Here is a 19,266-nt window from a genome sequence, read left to right as displayed (position 1 = left end):
CACAAACTTTCTGTGACTAAGGTTGAAGACCCTTTCAGAAATAGTGACATGTAGAGTATCAGCCTGTTCCAAAGCCCATCGTCTTGCTAGAATAAAAGAGTTTAGAATATTACTTACCCCAGTGCTGTCTCCAACCCAGGACAAGGACACTGAGCCACTGAGGTCATCAAAGACATGCTATTAGAGAAAAGGAAATGAAATTCATTTAGACATGTCACCTGCTCTTTTTCCATCCTTGGACCTTTATCACCTTTTGACATATATGATTCTGAGAATGCCATTCCTGAGTACTGTATTACATCATTTCCATTTCATACTCTCCCCTCTCTGACGCCTCCTGTTCCTCTCATCCCCTCTCAACTTCACACCCTCAACTCCTTTAAATGTGAATATGTGTGCGCACGCTCAACACACACACACACATACACACACACACCACAGAGAGAGGGAGAGGGAGAGGGAGAAGGAGCTGCTGAGACCATTTTGTTGCTCGATAACCAACCAAACAGTGCGCAGCCCCAGCTGACACATCTACAACCCAGACCCAAACCTTAGGCTCACGGAACATCACACAGAGGGAACAGGAGGACTGATAGAGCCAGAGAACCATGCTATTTGCTACGAGACAGCATCCTCTCTATGTGACAAGGAGTTGCACCACGGAATCTTAACATGTCCACCTAAACAAGGCCTCCATCCACAATGACAACACTGGCTGAAATCCCGACATGGATGGAAGAAGACTCACAGGGCTCCGTCTCTAGAGGGAGAGCTACGGGCAATCAGTGACTGCTAGAAAACAGAGTGCCAGTCCTCCCCAGGGATGAGCTCTGACGTTGGCCAATCCTTTATTACTCTTCTGTGTAATTAAGCTCCTAATGAGAAGGGGACACAGAGTCCCACAATCAAATTTGGGAGAGATGGGATTTAGCTACTTCATCCAAATCACAGATGACTTAGAAATTTCAATTCTCTCATACAAAGTAAGCCAAGCAGATGAGTTATCTTCACTGCACCAGATGGGAGATGGGGAAGTCTAATTGCTTTCTCAAACAGAACTAAATATAAAGACACAGCAAAGTATTCTTAGGGTGCTTTAAAACAAGAGATCAGAGCCCACACTGACAGACATAATTATAATCCAATCGGCATAATTGAAGTTTCGCTAAGCAGTCTTCACAGTATGGATGAACAGTTAGAGGTCGGGTTCCTCCTGCTTCCAGGCAGAACTGCTAAGATGGCAGGAGGCAGAGGCAAAGAGTGAATGGCTTTGTGTTGTCTGTCTAGTCAACAGTCACAGAGATTAATAATAAACCTATCGGAGCTCCACTGGGAACTGGGAAACAAAACTGAGAAAGATGGTATATTACATTTACAACCCAGAACACATACAAAATTGACAGTCATCTCTGCAGGCTGTTTTCCACCCAGATATTTCTACCTTCTATTTCTTTCTTTCTCTCTTTCTCTCTTTCTCTCTCTCTCTCTCTCTCTCTCTCTCCTTTTCTTTTCTTTTTTTTTTGGTTTTTCGAGACAGGGTTTCTCTGTGTAGCCCTGGCTGTCCTGGACCAGGCTGGCCTTAAACTCGTAGAGATCTACCTGTCTCTGCCTCCCAGTGGTGGGAGTAAAGGCATGCACCCTGCCCATATTTATATTTTATATTTGTAAAATAATATATGTTCACCACAGAAAATGTAAACAAGGGGGCTGGTGAGATGGCTCAGTGGGTAAGAGCACCTGACTGCTCTTCCTAAGGTCTGAAGTTCAAATCCCAGCAACCACATGGTGGCTCACAACCATCTGTAATGAGATCTGACACCCTCTTCTGGTGTGTCTGAAGACAGCTACAGTGTACTTAGATATAATAAAAATAAATAAATCTTTAAAAAAAAAAAAAAAGAAAATGTAAACAATATGAGGAAGTACACTAAAGGAAATAAAAGTCACTCATAATTCACCACACAAAAATAATCCAGGTTAATGTTTAACCTTCTAGCCTTCACCACTTAGCAAACTAATAAAATAATTCAACAGAGGCACTACTGTTACTTGAAAAGACTTCTCAGCGTACAGAAATTACATTATATATATATATATAATGAGCGTCCTCCAGAGTAGCTCAGTACGCTCGTCTGCAAATGTTGGTTGTGCTTTTTCTTTTTTTTTTTTTTTTTTTAGATTTATTTATTTATTTATTATATGCAAGTACACTGTAGCTGTCTTCAGACACACCAGAAGAGGGAGTCAGATCTTATTACAGATGGTTGTGAGCCACCATGTGGTTGCTGGGATTTGAACTCTGGACCTTCGGAAGAGCAGTCGGGTGCTCTTACCCACTGAGCCATCTCACCAGCCCCGGTTGTGCTTTTTCTTGGGAAGACAGATCCAGCTCCTCCATGAACCCTGAACACGTCCAGCCTTCCTGGATGTGACAGGAGCTTTGTATTCCCTGATGTTCTCCGTGCACACTCAATAAGCATGTGTTGAAAATGATTATAACATATTCTTCCCAAACCACAGCTCCCATCTCAAAATAGAGTCTGCCTATAAATGGTCTGGTGCCAGCTACTTGGTCACTCAAGCCACCAATCCCAAGAGAGAAGCTGGAAGGGAAAGAACTCTGAACACAAATTGCTTCACTTATCTCCTAATTTTCTCTGTGGTCCTCCTGACTGGGGCTTCTGAGTCTGTCTGTGCTATTTCCCTTCTGGATGGAAAGTGCCTTTGAGGTCAAAAGACCCTCTGAACGCTCTCCATAAATAGTACTAGTGCGGCACACAGGGCTTGCTCAGTAAACGCTGGTTAACTCTCAGAAGCAGAGGCTGAGCTGGAAGCTGCCGAGGGACAGAAGGGCTATTCATACACGGACTTGCTGAGCATCAGAGGGAAAGTGGAGCTGTTAGAGACTCCTGGAACCAGCAGCTTACAGAATGGCACACCAGTGTGCCTTAGATATCTCACACAGAGCATGACCGCATGTTCTCTTGGGAGACAAGATAGTACCTGAAGTTAAAGCCATGAGTCCCCTGAAGAGGAACAGGGCTAGCCAGGGCTACTACATGTATTGGTCATCACATAAACATGAGGTTTTTGTTTTGTTTATTTCCTAGAGAGGGTCTGGTTGCAGCAACTGACTAGAAAAAATAAAAAGTCCCACTAACCACCACACTGGAGTCCCCGTTTGTCTTCATCAGACAGTAGCATTGTTAGTTTGAGCCAATCAGGACCTGCACTTTGCATTTTTCATACAATTCTCTGCACACGTGACTCAGTCCATGAACACACATCGCCCCATATCTTGCTGCTTAGCCTGGGAGCAAGGGTTACTGGATGCCACCAGCAACCTCAGCTTCATCTAAACATCTAAAATGGGAACTGACCTAGCTTATTTTAAGAGCTCCCTTGAAAATATAGGCCAGACTTATTAGCTATAATGGTGGTTTTCTGTTACCCTTGACCTCCTGCTCCACCCTTCCCATTAACCATTTAACATCTGCTTTTGAAAATGTACAAGCTCATCTGAACACTCACCTACCTACATAAGATGTGACTCACCGGTCGTATTTCACACTCTAAAATACCTATTACCTTCTGAAGTTAAAAGAGAAAATGAAATCAGATCAGACAACATAACAGGAGCTCAAGCGGGGGGAAGGAGAGGGAGTTCACATGGAAAGGAGGCAAATCCAGGAGATTAAAAAGCTCTGGTGGCTCGATCTTGTAAACTTAACATGAACTGGAAGCACATGGGAAGGGGGACCCTCAGTGGAAGAGATGCATGGATCAGAGTGACCGGTCGGTGGGTCTGTGGGACATCTTTGTGATTTCTCATTGATGGAGGAGGGCTTAGCTTACTGTGGGTGATGCCACCCCTGAGCATCACTTGAGGTGACAGGTGGTCCCCAGGCTATACAAGAAAGGGAGCTGAATGTGGTCTGCTTCCTGCCTTGAAGCTCTTGGCCCGAATTCCTGCATTAGTTTCTCTCGATCGATTGATCGCAGGCTGTGGACTGTGAGGTGAAAGGAACCCTTCCTTCCTCCTTTTGCTTTTTTTTGGTTATTTTAGTTTGCAACAAAAAACAAACTAGGGTAGGCACCAAGAGTACAGATTCAGGCCCACTCCTTCACGGGGAAGAAACACGATGTCAAGGAAAGGCTGAACAGCTTGGCTCTAGCTAGGGAACAACGCACTGCTGCAAGCAAAAGGCCAGAGATTCTAATCTAACCAGTGATCCAGTGTGTGTGTGGGTGTGGTATATGAATGTGTATTATATGAATATGCATGTGTTACATGAATGTGTGTTGTCTGAATATATATGTGCACTATATGAGTATGTATGCATGCTATGTGAATATGTATGTCTGTATTTATATGAATGTGTATTATATGAATATGTATGTGTGTTTGTATACCTTCATGCATAGGCATGTACAGAGTCCAGAGAGGTTGACATCAGGAGTCTCTCCCAATCCATCTCCATCTTATCCCCCTCAGTGCCTTGTCACTGGGTCTGAAGCTCATCTGGTGCAGAGATAGAGCCATCTACATTTTAACAACTGACAAACACAGTTGTGTGGGAAACACTCAACAAATATGGACTCCATTTTCTTTTTTTTTTTAAGACAGGGTATCACTGTGTGCATCTGGCTGGCCTGAAACTCAATTTGTGAACCACTGGCCTTGAACTCGAAGAGACCCACCTGCCTCTTGCTAGTGCTGGGATTAGAGGTGGGCACCATCATGGCTAGCCAATCCATTTTCTTTAAGAACCATTTGAGAAGCCCTAAAAGGTGGAAGAAGTGAAAACTAAGGCCAGATCTATTTAATTTCCTGACAGTAACAGTGAGGAAGGGACATGATATCTTTGCTCTTAGAGGGGCTTTCTGCTGCTGGCCAATAGGATGAGAAACCCCTAAAGAAACTCAGACTATGAGAAATAAGTTTTCCAGCTGCCACACATCAGGAGGTGCAGGACAAGGATCCACAAAAGGCGGCGAACAGAGGAGCCTACGAAGGCCACAGCTTGCTCCCTGGGTGTTAGCAAGGGGATGTACGCTGAACCAGAGTTTCCAGAACTGGTAGTGGCTGGAAAACAGAAGCCATGTTAATGTGGAGAAACTGAGGGGTTAGAGGACTAGAGAGGGGGAGGGGCACAGAAGAAGCCTCCAGAGTTGCTGTGGGGCTTTGCCTCCATCCCTGAGAGCTCCTGTAGAAGATAGCAATGGAAGAGGCCTGTGATGGCATTAATGGCTCCCTAAGAATAGGAAGAGCTTGTAAGCCGGTGACGGTGACGTCATCTTGTTCCACCGTGATGTCAGCATGCTGCGACTCAGCGGGAAGCAATCACCAGATGCCTTTGTGCTACCTAGGATCCACAACTGTGCACTGAATATACATCTATCCTTTATGAGTTATCCAGGCTGTGGCACTGAGTTATAGCAACAGAAAACTGACAGGGGCTTCCCAGCCAGCCAGCCAGCTAAGTCTTTGTTGAAGACTGACCAGTACACATACCTGTGAGGAAAATACCCAAGAGCAGGGAGTCAGCTGTAAGGTCTGGACCCCACCCAGAACCACCAAGTCGTCTTCTCCACAGACACAGAGAATAACTTCACATGGCAAGGGGATTAAGCACGTAGAAAATTTACTATAGTATGTAGAAAAACTGTGTCACAGAGCACAGTTTAGAATATTTACGGGGACAACAGATATCTCAGTAGATACAGACACCCCCAGTCATGAGGACTGAAATTCAATCCCTGGAACCCTCACTCTGAAAGGGGAGAAGACACTCCCCACAAGCTGTCCTCTGATTTCTGCATATGCACATGTAGTCACACACATGAATAAATAAATATATTTTTAATTAGAAAAGACTATTTATAATACAAAAATGCCTAAGTCCCATCAAGATAATATAAGTCACAATATTCTGGGCTGGAGGGATGGTTCAGCAGGTAAGAGCTCACACTACTCTTCCAGAGGACCTGAGTGTGAGTCCCAGCCCCAATGTCAGATGATTTACAACCACCTATAACTCTAACTCAGGGGGGATTTGATGCCTCTGGCCTCTGTGGGAAACCTACATTAATTCATTCATATTCTCTCTCTCTCTCTCTCTCCTCTCTCTCTCTCTCTATACACACACACACACACACACACACACTCACACAGACAAACAAACAGAATTAAAAATTAGAGAAATAAATCTTAGGGGCTGGTGAGATGGCTCAGTGGTTAAGAGAGCTGACTGCTCTTCCAAAGGTCCTGACTTTAAATCCCAGCAACCACATGGTGGCTCACAACCATCTGTAACGAAATCTGATGCTCTCTTCTGGAGTGTCTGAAGACAGCTACAGTGTACTTACATATAATAAATAAATAAATTTTTAAAAAGGAAATAAATCTTTAAAAAATTACAATATCCAAGATTCAATAAAAAAAAAATTACCAGGCATCTAAAGAGGAAGAAAACATAACCAATAATGAAAAAAAAAATCAAAATTACCCAGAAGTATAATTAGTATACATGACATCAAAACAGTTATAGCTCTACTCCAGATGCTCAAGAATTAGAGAACAGGTTGACTATGTTAAGTATAGGCAGAAAAGATGTATTTAAACACACACATCCGAGGCTGTGATGGCACAAGCCTGTGATTCCAGCACCTGAGAGATGGAGGCAGGAGCGTCTCAAGATTGAAGTCACCTTGTACTACACAGGAAGACAATGTCTAACAAAAGAAAAGGGGTGCAAAGGAAGAGAGAAAAGAAGAGAAAAGAAAAATGCTCAAGCCAGATGAGTAGAAATGAGAATTACCAGGACTACACTAAAACATAATCCCGGACATAATCAAACAGGTTAGACACCTCACACAAGCTTAGGGCCCTTGAGGAGATACCAGTATGATCCAACAGAAGTGAGAACAGAGAGAAGAGAGCGCACTGGACATGGAGAGAGCAGCACTGAGAGCTGCCAGCAACATGGAGCCTTCTAACAGACACACTGATAGACACACAGACACACTTGGTATGTAGAGAAGGTTTGGAGTAGGGGGATCAGGAAAAGAAAGAAAGGGAGGAAGGGAGGGAGATAAAAAGGGCAAGCGAGCTCCAAATTTAATCCCAGTATACAAGAGGCAGAGACAGGCAGATTTCTCTGAGTTCCAGGCCAGCCAAGGTTACATAGCAAGGCCCTGTCTCAGAAACCAAACAAATTCTTTCATTTTGAGTAAAGCTATAAAATCAGAGATTAGAAAATCTCACAAACCCTCGGCAGACAGGCTACGTGACAGGGACTACATCACAGCTCACCATATCCAAACCCTCGGCAGACAGGCTACGTAATGTGAACTACATCAAATCTCACCATACCCACACTGTCTGACGCAACTGAGGAGAAAAGTCTTCAAAATGTCAGCACACGAAGGAACAAAGAGTGGCAGTATATTTTTTCTTCCAAAGAAGGCAGCATCAGAAAAGCTATCGAGGTTCCAGCACGGTGACCCAGACCTGTAGCTCCAGTCAAAACACTCTTACAATCTAATATAAATATACTTAACACAAGTTCTTGATATGGTCCAAGCTAGCCTGGAACTCATGCATCTCTTGCCTTGGCCTCCTGAGTAATGGGATTACATCATGTACCAGTTTGTCCGGCTTGGATGTTTCCTTTTGAAGTTACAACAAAAGGGACTAAAGCAGTGGAAAGATCTGAAAGAAACTAAGTGCAATCTTTAGAAGAAAAAAAAAAGGCTATTCTAGTCCACAGCTACCAACGCTCGACGTGATCTCTTTCCAGGCACGGCTCTCATGGCTCTTATGGTCATTTTTATATTAAGATTATTCACAATGGCCTAGTCGGTCATCAGTGGGAGGAGAGGTCCTTGGTCCTATGAAGGCTCTATGCCCCAGTGTAGGGGAATCCCAGGGCCTGTAAGCAGGAGTGGGTGGGTTGGGGAGCAGGGGGAGGAGGGAGGTAGTTTTTAGAGGAGAAACCAGGAAATGAGATAACATTTGAAATGTAAATAAAGAAAATATCTAATAAAAAAAAAGATTTAAAAAAAAAAAGGGCCTGGCAGTGGTGGCACACACCTTTAATCCCAGCACTTGGGAGGCAGAGGCAAGTGGATTTCTGAGTTCAAGGCCAGCCTGGTCTACAGAGTGAGTTCCAGGACAGCCAGGACTACAGAGAAACCCTGTCTCGAAAAACCAAAAAAGGTTATTCACATATTTGTCTATTTCCAAGTTACTTTTGTTGTTGTAACTCAGTGTTGGGTATTGGACAAAGGGCCTTGTCTATGCAAGTATTTTGCACAGAGCTACACCTCTGCTCCATGCCATGAATTCTTAATGGTAGATATCACAATGTGGTACAAATGGAGATCTGTATACAAAGACACAAGACCTTATAGACAGAAGTGGGAGCAGATGGCAGAAGGCAATTGCACAGGTGGAACCCACAGGAACATAAATGCAAGTATTCTGAAAACCTTCCAAGGGATTTGGAATCAGCAAGGCAACAAATCTCTAGGTCTTATCTTTGAGACATCTCTAGATTTGGCTAGTATAGCTGGGAAGAGCAACCCAATGTGGGGGCACTGTTTCCTGCGCTTGAGGCTGGGGCTGAATGCCAGGGGAGAGCAAGCTGAGCACCAACTCTTCTCTCTCTCTGCCTCCTGACCGGTGTGCAGTGTGATCAAGTTCCTGCCACCCACAACTTCCCCATCGGAGTGGGAGTGTACCCTCCAACTGGGAGGAATCTTTTTTAAGTTGCTCTGGCAGGTGTTCTGGGAGCAACAAGACAAGGAACCGATGCTGAAACTATAAGGAAAATGTTATTACTATCACCGAAGAGAGCTAAGCATACAGTGAATGCTAATAGACACTCACTAAAATAATTTCAAGTTAAGTTTAAACCAGAAAAAAAAGAATAAACACACACAAAAGGGGAAAATGTCTGATGCTTGAAAAATAGTATTTTGTCTTGAAAGACCCAAAGAACATTGAAATGAGGTCATACATAAGTTATCAGCCAGCAGTATAAAGAGCTGAAAATAATTAACTTACTGGCCCATTTATTCTAATCAAGAAAGAATTTTATAATAAAATTATATATAAAATTGTATATACAAATTATATATATATGTATATATGTGTGTGTATATATATATATATATAAAGAGAGAGAATAAAGCTTTGTGCCTAGAAAAAACCCTCAAAGACAGAATAATTCTTTTACTAAAACGTAGTATTCCAGTGAATATTCTAGAAGTAAAATTCCAAACTACATAATAACATTTAGGAGTAGAAAGGCCAGCAAACAGATAAATGAATGTCTATCTCAAGCAGCACTAGAAAGATGTCATGGCTACCTGAGGTGGCTCATACCTGTGATAGCACTCTGGGGGCTGAGGCAGAAGGAATTAGTTCAAAGCCAGCTTCAGTTAAGTAACACGGCCCTGATCTCTGATTTTTGTTTCTCTTTTACGTTACATGTGAGCTGTACACAAGTCCCTAAAATGTGGGGCGACATCCTGTTCTGACAGACAACAGGTTCTCAGTCTAACCTAGACCCCTGAAGAGGTAAATTATTCACCACAAAGAACACGAAGCTGTTTGGTAAGCCAAATACATGTATTAGAAAGATACCAGAATAAAAAAATAAAATTAAAACTCTGTAAATATGCTGTTTCTCTAGTACCAGGCCAAAACCAGTATTCAAAGGAAACAGCATAAAAAGTTTCAGCCAGCTAGACAGAAAACCAGTTTAATTCTTTTAGGAGCAAATGAACACGAAATGGTCACAGCTTCCAGTGAGAGTTATTAATTTCCTGTCCCTGCTACTGGCCTAGGGACAGAGAAGAGAAGATAGATCAATGGACAAAAGTAAAAGCAGGACAGACAAGGTTTCTTTTAGCAGATGGCAAGGTTAGCACTTCCGGTCAGTGGCCAAAGAGTGGGGACTAAGTCAAATGCTGTTTGCTAACTTCCCTCTCACACTCTAAATGGACCAAAGGCAAGCACGCTCAAACAGACTGGACACATTAGAACTCAGGAGGATTTACTGCGACTCTTGATTTACTGCGACTCTTTTTTAAATTATATATTAACATTCCAAAGAGAAAGTTGATAAAAGCTTGGAAAAATTATTGACACTATGAAAAAATATTGTTAGATTAAGAGTTTTCAAATCAAAACAAGGGTCTCCTTAGATGTCTGGTGAGAGGTCTGTGGTCATAGCATTTACAGAGTAGATGATCACAAGTTCAAAGCCAGCCTGGCTCCTTCTTTAGACCCCTCTGTATAGATACATGATTAGCAATGTATCTGAAGATGTGGACACTGTGTTATCCATGAGAACTTGTTCCACAATCCTTCCTTTTTTTTTTTTAGGAGGTATGTGGATAGCAGGCAGGTGGCCATAATAGATCATGAGCACCCAGGTCTCCCTGCTTCCTTTTGTATTTTTTTTTTAATTTTTAATATTTTTATTACATATTTTCCTCAATTACATTTCCAATGCTATCCCAAAAGTCCCCCATAGCGCCCCCCACTTCCCTACCCACCCATTCCTATTCTTTTGGCCCTGGCATTCCCCTATATTGGGGCATATAAAGTTTGCAAGTCCAATGGGCCTCTCTTTCCAGTGATGGCCGACTAGGCCATCTTTCGATACATATGCAGCTAGAGACAAGAGCTCCGGGGTACTGGTTAGTTCATCATGTTGTTCCAACAATAGGGTTGCAGATCCCTTTAGCTCCTTGGGTACTTTCTCTAGCTCCTCCATTGGGGGCCCTGTGATCCATCCAATAGCTGACTGTGAGCATCTACTTCTGTGTTTGCTAGGCTCCTGCTTTGTCTCACAAGAGACAGCTCTATCTGGGTCCTTTCAGCAAAATCTTGCTAGTGTATGCAATGGTGTCAGCGTTTAGAAGCTGATTATGGGATGGATCCCTGGATACGACAGTCTCTAGATGGTCCATCCTTTCATCACAGCTCCAAACTTTGTCTCTGTAACTCCTTCCATGGGTGTTTTGCACAATCCTTCCTTATGGAAAAAGCTTATTGGGAAGAATTCCATTTAAAATACGAACAGCACGGGTTCAATTGCCAGCACTCACATGGCAGCAGCAAAACACCTACATACATAAAATAATAAAATAAAAACACCAATAGTAGACTTTACGGGGACACGCTCCTCTTCATTGCTTTCTTTTGCACTGTATCTCTGGGTTTGTGAGCAGCCAGGCACAGTGCTGCGGAATCAACTTGGTCGCTCCCAATGGGCTGGAAGTGCTCTACCCACTGAGCCATCCCCCCATACTAGTTTCTTCCTAGTTATGTTACCCTGGCTAATAGACAGATGCATCAGAAAGCTAAGGACAGGATCTTAAAAGAGCCTGCCACCCAGAGCCACAAGAACACAGGCAGCCTGGCTGCAAGGCAGCTTTTAATCCACGCCCCGACCTTAACATTCACGGAAGCCCTGGCCTGCCTTCCTGGCAGTCATTTTCAGAGCTTTTGTTCACCCCATTGGAACTCTGGGAAGCAGGAAGTCACTGGCTGGCGTCACTAGCAACTATCATCTGGTTGTGGAGCAGGTTTTCAGGAAACCAGGGGACAGTTGGTTACCCTGTTCTCTGAGGATGTCCATCTGAGAGCTGGTGATGCAAGCCTCTGCTGCCCACTTCCTGCAGTCTTAGTCTGGGAGGCCCACACACTTCGGACCATGGGTAACTCAATGCCCACTTCTTTTTTTTTTTTTAAAGATTTATTTATTATATATAAGTACACTGTAGCTGTCTTCAGACACTCCAGAAGAGGGCGTCAGAGCTCATTTTTTGGATGGCTGTGAGCCACCATGTAGTTGCTGGGATTTGAACTCAGGACCTTCTGGAGAGCAGTCAGTGCTCTTAACCGCTGAGCCATCTCTCCAGCCCCCTCAATGCCCACTTCTGCAGTCATGTGGATAATCAGTGGGTCTGGCAGAGGTGAAGAGAGACCCACGAAACACAACCTTCACAGAAATAACTTCATCTTCACATCTAATTAAGCTGGAAGCCTAATTAAGTCACTGTTACTATAAGCTTGGAGAACTTGAGGCTGGTCCAAACAGTCACACAGCTTGGCAAAACTCAGTCATGAGAAATTTGTGCCTATCTAGTTACATTGACTTAAAAGTCAAATACTGAGAATTAACACATGCCCCAGTGACCCCGTGAGTCCAGCTTATCAGAGAGGGCTGCAGGTTGCAGACTGAGGCACATGCAGATGGTTCTGCAGTCTTAAGGCGAGGAGCAGCCTCTTCTGGCAAGCAGAGAGGAGAAGACAATGGTGGTAGACTGTAAACATGCTTTCCTTCAACAAACCACGTTCCTCAGCATCTGTGGGGGATGGGTTCCTGGACCCCTATGGATACCACATCCATGGTGCCCAGGATGCTTAAATCCAATGTCATCATGTTTACATATAACTCTCATATCTTCTGCACCTTAGATCACCTCTAAATTACTTTTAACATATGTAATATGTAAATTAAACATATAATATGGAAAAGCAGTCACACTGGGTTACCAAAGACATGACAATGAAAATATCTGTGTGTTCAATACAGGCAAAAAAGAAATGTTTTTGTGAAATTTTAAAATTCAAAATTAATTGAATCTATGGATGCAGAAAACACAACTGCAAAGGGCTGACCATTGCTTTGCTGGAGTGTATCCTGTGTTTGCCCAGGGGGCAAGCAGGGATAACACAGGCTCCAAGTTTGTGCACTGGGAAATGTCAACATTAGGGCTCCACATGGCAGACCATCTATAGAAGATGCCTGTCACTGTGCACAGGAGTGCAGTGCTACGAAAGCGCATGCGGCCTACTTCAGTAACCAACTGGAGAGGAGAGAAAACACAAATCAATCTCTCTCTTGGGAACCCACCGCCTAGAGAGTAAAATCTATCATCCTTCTCCATGCTCAGAGCTAAGGATCCAGGGGCACAGTTTTCGTGGCCTACCAAGGCCGGGAGGGACTCCAGAGCTAAGCTTCCAAATTCCAATGGGAACACAGGAACAGGATGCATGACACCCAAATCTGCAGCACAACACGGGCAGGAAGACAATCTTTACAGAATTTAAAGGAGGCACTGCTAGAATCAGAAAACACGGGCCAAAAATAAGATCACAAATGTTCCAGTTCTCATGGAAGCTATTCTTAGAAAGAAAAAAAAAATACAAGTTTTCAAAAATCTATTCAATTATTCAGAGTTCTCTGAGAGGCAGGATGATAGGGAGGACACTGGGCTAATAATCAGGCAGCCTGGGTTTATTTTCAGCTCTGCCAGAAGCCCTGTGAACTTGGGCAATGCTGCCTAACTTCACCGTGGGGGTGGGGCGGGCGCTGCAGTGGCAAGATCTCTCCCTGGTCTCTGAGCTTTGCAATTCTGTGACTCAGCAATACTTTAGCCTCTCTGTTCTCATTCCTACTGCTCCAGAGCTGGGGGGCCGGAGGGGGGAAATTAAATCAACAAGACAGCTCCATAATTCCAATAGCCATGCTACAAGAGTGACCCTGCATTACTTGGAGTCTCGGAGGTGCAGGACACTCTGAGGAGGGGGTGGTGCAGACCTCTGCTACAGCAGCATGCATGCATTAGGAAGCTCTGTGTGTACAGACCTCTGATGCAGTGGAATGCACGTCTTATACATTAGACCTCTGGGAGAAAACTGCACGCCATCATTCTAATCAATGCACCAACATCTCTCTTTGTAGATTATGGAGGAAATAGATGAAATTTGGGGAAAGGTGCATGGAGAGACAGACAGGGACGGCAGCAGGAAGGGGTGGGACATTGCAGAGAGAATAAAGCTTCTGCAGGACGAACAAACAAAAGGCCTTAAGCAAGCCGACTGCAGCCTAAAAATATAGGCCAGTGGATATGGGAGAAAACAGCCCAGGGTCTCTGAGTAGCCAGCCCTGCAGGCACTAAACAACACACAACATTAAAGTCACATGAGTTCTGGGATAGTCTGACCCAGTCTCTGAATGCTCCGGGGCCATAGAAAAGACTAGAAAGGCCACAACATTTTAGAAAACAAAAATTCATTCAAAGCAATAAAGTCTTTGGCACTTCCAGGAGTGGGCTTGTTTTTTTAGAGATCCAGTTTTATGGAACATTCATCTCTAATCTAATCCTACCCAACAAATGAGGCTTCCTTTCACCATTTTGGTTTTTTTTTTTTTTTTTTTTTTTTTTTTTTTACATCCAAGTCCTGACTCAGAGGAAGGCCAGCGTCAGCGAGCTTCTTGCTGGTTGTGAGCCACTCTGCCAGAACCAGAAGCTGGCTGCTCACCCTCTGGGTGGGTGTGGGGACTTACTTCCTCACTCTGCTACCCCAGCACCCTGGCTTTCGTCCAGATCTTGGGTACAGGAGGCTCTTCCTCGCCTCGGGCCTTATGAACATGCTGTTCTCGGACTGGAGTGTTCCTCCTGGCAAAATCCTATTCATCTTTAGTATCGAGTAATATCTCAGCAAGACCTTGGTGTCCCAGATAAAAGGGCCTCTGCCAGCCATTCTCCTGTGGTGGCTTCTTTCCTTACCATATTCATAGCTACACATTGTTTGTTGGCCATTTTCTTATCGGTTCATAAAGCACACAGATATAAAATATAAGGCAGAGGCTATCTGTTCTTTTTTCACATCAGCTACCAGGAACTGGCATCCTAACACATGTGAGCCCATTAAACCATTGATGGATAAAAGTAGTAACTTTTTAAAAATAGGGTCTCGGTGTACCAGGCTAGCCTTGAATTCCCTACACATCGTATAATGACCTGGAGCTTGGTCCTCTGGTCCTCCTGCCTCCACCTCTAGTGTGCTGGGATGACAGGTGTGTGGTTGAGGAGCAAGCCCAGGGCCTTACTCCTGCACATTAGGAGAGCACTCTATCAGCAGAGGTATATCCTCCTGCCCCCTGAAGAAGCATTTACTAAAGCAGTATTAAATATTATTATAAAGCATCATTTCTACTTTATAAACTAAGAAAGTTGCTCAGGGACATTACATAATCTGCCCAAAGTCACAGAGCTGGTAAGTGGAGTGACATGGTTTCTAAGTTACATCTGTCCAACTCCAGATATCACATCGAAATGCTACTTTTTCTTCAACACCATGTGAGACAAATGAACTCATGACACGAGCTGGTCCTTACCTTTAAAGAGTCTACAGCCTGAAGACAAATGCCTAAATAAACCAAACTGAACCTAAGGCAGAACACTAAGTACTATGCAAGGTGGTAGAGCTGGCTGGCTGTTACAAGGAGAGAACAGGAGGAAGCAGAGAGGTGGGAGGGGCCTTCAGATAAGGTGGGAGCCCCAAGAACAAAGCAGGAAGACAGCAGAGCTTGGGAGACTGCCATTTTTACTGGGATGGAGGATTAGCATAAGCCCAGAAGCTGTGACACATTAAAGAAACATGCATATGATAACCTTCAACACCCTACCAAGCAAAGGTCCTGAGAATGCCTACCACATTGATATTTCTCCAGCTGGGTGGAAAGCTACCTTGGCTACTTGGCAGAGGAAGGGTTAAAACGTGCTAGGGGCTGTCCCCCACCCCCACCCCATCCCCCAGCCACTAACGCCAATAAACTGAAACTCAAAGGAGAAGAAAAGTCACTATTAAACTACAAGCAGACTTCCTACAGAACTGTAAGTTATTTAAAACTCACTGCTTACCTGCAACTGTCTTAACCAAATGAGCACGTATCTGGTGATTTGTATCTGGTGATTTGTATCTGGTTATTGGTTTGATCTCTATTCCCTCTCCATCATCCATAGCTTGAAGAAAGTCAGTTTGCGGGAATGTCTGGTGGTGGATACATTTTATACAAGTATAAAATTGCCAAAGAACAAATAAAAAATATTTTAAAGATAAAGTCACTTTGAAAGAACACTACAGAATGTGGGAGCATATGACTTTAATCTTAGCACTCCGAAGACAGAGGCAGATATATTTCTGTGAGTTTGAGGCCAACCTGGTCTACAAAGTAAGTTACAGGACAGCCAAGGCAACATAGAAAAACCTTGTCTCAAAGGAAGGCAGGCAGGCAGGCAGGCAGGCAGGCAGGCAGGCAGGCAGGCTGATAGATTCCTCCTTCTACCCATCTCTGCCTTTACCAAGTCCAAAACCGTAGTCACTCATTGGTGTTCCAGAAGGGATAGTCCAGGATCATTGCCAGGGAGCACTGCTCAGGAGACTGTCCTGTCTCCTTTGGATAATAAAATCCACCAAGCTCAGGCTCTTTACATTAAATGAAGGAATGTTTACATAGAATTTACCAATTTCTTCCCACCAGTATTAAAAGCATCTCTATCTACAATAACCAATACCAGCTGTGATTTTTGTCTAGAGAATAGTAAGTACAAAATAGTGTCCATAGATGTTCGTTCTACATCCCATGTGTGTGTGAGAGAGAGAGAGACAGAGACAGTGTGTGTGTGAGAGAGTGTGTGTACATATGTGTGTACGTGTGTACGTGTGTGTGTGTGTATGTATGTGTGTATGTGTAGGTTTGATGCATGGGTATGTATGTGCTTGTGAGAAGGTGTGTCCATCCATACACTCCTAGAGGCCAGAGGTTGATAGCCAGTGTCTACCACAGTCACTCTCCACTTTATTTTTGAGACAGGGTTCAAACAGAGAGGCTGCTACTTTAAGTGGACTGGCTGGCCAGGAAGTCCCAGGGATCCTGTCTTTGCCTCCCTGTGCCATCATACCTGGCTTTTCGTGTGGGTTCTGGGGATCAAACAGGCCCTGTGCTTGCCTGGCAAGTACTCTGTGAGATGAACTATTTCCCCAGCCCATAGATACAATTTGAAAAAATATTTTAGGGCTGGTGAGATGGCTCAGTGGGTAAGAGCACCCGACTGCTCTTCCAAAGGTCCAGAGTTCAAATCCCAGCAACCACATGGTGGCTCACAACCATCCGTAACGAGATCTGGCGCCCTCTTCTGGAGTGTCTGAAGACAGCTACAGTGTACTTACATATAATAAATAAATAAATCTTAAAAAAAAAAAGAAAAAAAAGAAAAAATATTTTAAATTCATAGATACGGAATGCACAGATACTGAGAATCCAATATATGTATTTCTTAATACAGAGTTGGGTACTGTACCCTGAATTCCCCAGGAATACTATGTAAACAAATATTTAAGCATCTAGCTAGTGACACATTTAGACGTTTGTAGATAGAACTCTAAGATATTCTCAGTAAGAGATGGGTCCATAATAAATCTCAAATTGTAACTGACCCTGAGAAGTTGATATTAGATTTCCCTTTTTATAAATAAAAAAAAAAATGGGGTTAAGAAAGATTAGTGTGAGGCCGGGCGGTGGCGGCGCACGCCTTTAATCCCAGCACTTGGGAGGCAGAGGCAGGCGGATTTCTGAGTTCGAGGCCAGCCTGGTTTACAAAGGGCTACACAGAGAAACCCTGTCTTGAAAAGAAAGAGAGAAAGAAACAAACAAAGAAGGAAAGAAAGAAAGAAAGAAAGAAAGAAAGAAAGAAAGAAAGAAGATAGATGATAGATAGATAGACAGACAGACAGATAGATAGATAGATAGATAGATTGATAGATTAGTGTGCTCATGTTTAGCACGAAGGTTCAATACCTGGGTTCTGTACCACATCAGGCAAGCACTAACTCAAACAGGTTAAAACCTGATGTAATCACAAAGGTTAAAAACAGAGTAACTCTAACATCCGCTTCTTACACGTCCAGTCTTCACTCACCCCCTTTGTGCCCACCAAACACGGCAGCCAACCCTGCCAGGAGAGAAAAACAAAAGGCATCTATGCCTCAGCAGGCTCCTTTAATGCACATGTTCCTTGGGAATTGGTTCAGGGCTGTATTTATCAGGACTGACAGTTGGGCCCTGTGGAGGCTGCGACAGATCAACAGGCTTATTAAGAAATCATAGCTGGGCATGGTGGTGTCTGCCTTTAGTTCCAGCACTTGGGAGGCAGAGACAGGTGGATCTCTGTGAGTCACTGTTATACAGAGAAATCCTATCTTGAAAAAAGGAAAAAAAGAAAAACTTATACTAGTCACACTCACAGGGTATTTAAAAGTTTCCAAAGTCTATCTACTAATGCTTTCTCTCCAAAGCCTCAAAGTGATGTTACATTTTATACAAGGGGGGCCTGGAGGCTTACAAAGGCTGACTGAGCTCTACTGAGGACACTGTGACCTTAAGGAGCAGAAAGGAGTTCACAACTATACAATGAAGAAATGGAGTCTACAGCCTTGCCTTACCTCTACGACAGGCAAATGCACTGACCTAAAACCTGTTAGTGAAGTTCCAAGTGCAGCATCAAGTGCAGCATCGTGTCGGGACATCTGGTACACCCCCAGCTCTCAGCCAGGGAGCTAAGTAAGGCATGTGACCAGAAGGCTCTACCAATCTGACTGGGCAGGTCATCTAGCTTCAACATTAGACACAAGGGTGGTGACATGCAAATGAGCCTAACAATCTATTCAGGCTGCTAAACACAGGAGCAGCCAGCAGTCAGCCTCCTCCTGGAGCTCGTGAATATTCAGACAGAAGAAATGCAGTCATGGGCATCCAGGGCTCCTACTTGCTTCCCATTCTCCTTTAAGAATATCCAGAGTTGGGGTGGTGCAATGGCTCAGAGGGTAGAGAGTGGTGCTCTCTCTCATACCTGAGCTTGATCCTACAAGAGGGCAGGGAAGGAAAACTCCTGAGAGCAGAGCAGTTCCACAATCTTCTCATGTATGCCATGCCATGTGTGTACCTGCACTTGGACGGACACACACACACACACACGCGTGTGCATGAGCACAGAGTCTGAATGTATTCCTTAGTGCCCTCAAACCTCAGGGCTACCCCGTCCTCCAATCATCTTTCTGGTTGGGCATATTTCTCCAGCCCACAGCAACGGACAGCCTCTGAAAGGGATGGATGTTCCTTCTGTTCCTCCAATGCTACCTCTGGTTTCCTTTCCAGTATCAGGCCCCAGGTCTAATACTTTCTGTTAAAACACTTCCACTGATGACCTTTCGCCCATGTTGCCTGATGCCTGTTCCTCCTCCCTAGACAGCTATCAAGATTATTTCTCACATGCTTTCATGGAGATATCAGTTATTCTCACCATCATCTCTCTTCAAGGAGCACATTGCACCAATCCCACAGAGTTGCTCTCATCTCTTCCCATCTTAGCCTTTACGGATCTCTCCATCTTGCC

At 43.9% G+C, this 19,266-nt stretch overlaps 1 protein-coding gene across 4 annotated transcripts in view; it reads right to left on the bottom strand.

Annotated features, from left to right (window-relative positions):
* Sort1 (sortilin 1) overlaps window positions 1-19,266 on the bottom strand; it is a 77,841-nt gene that overhangs the window by 51,280 nt on the left and 7,295 nt on the right. For all 4 annotated transcript variants that reach the window (XM_021157736.2, XM_029475194.1, XM_029475195.1 and 1 more), the window contains exon 2: window positions 118-177. In XM_021157736.2, coding sequence (XP_021013395.1) covers window positions 118-177 — 60 coding nt within the window. The remainder of the gene's footprint in view (window positions 1-117; window positions 178-19,266) is intronic.

This window comes from Mus caroli, chromosome 3 (assembly GCF_900094665.2).
Source record: "Mus caroli chromosome 3, CAROLI_EIJ_v1.1, whole genome shotgun sequence".
NCBI classification, from domain to species: Eukaryota; Metazoa; Chordata; class Mammalia; order Rodentia; family Muridae; genus Mus; species Mus caroli.
This window is presented reverse-complemented; position numbering and strand designations above follow the sequence as displayed.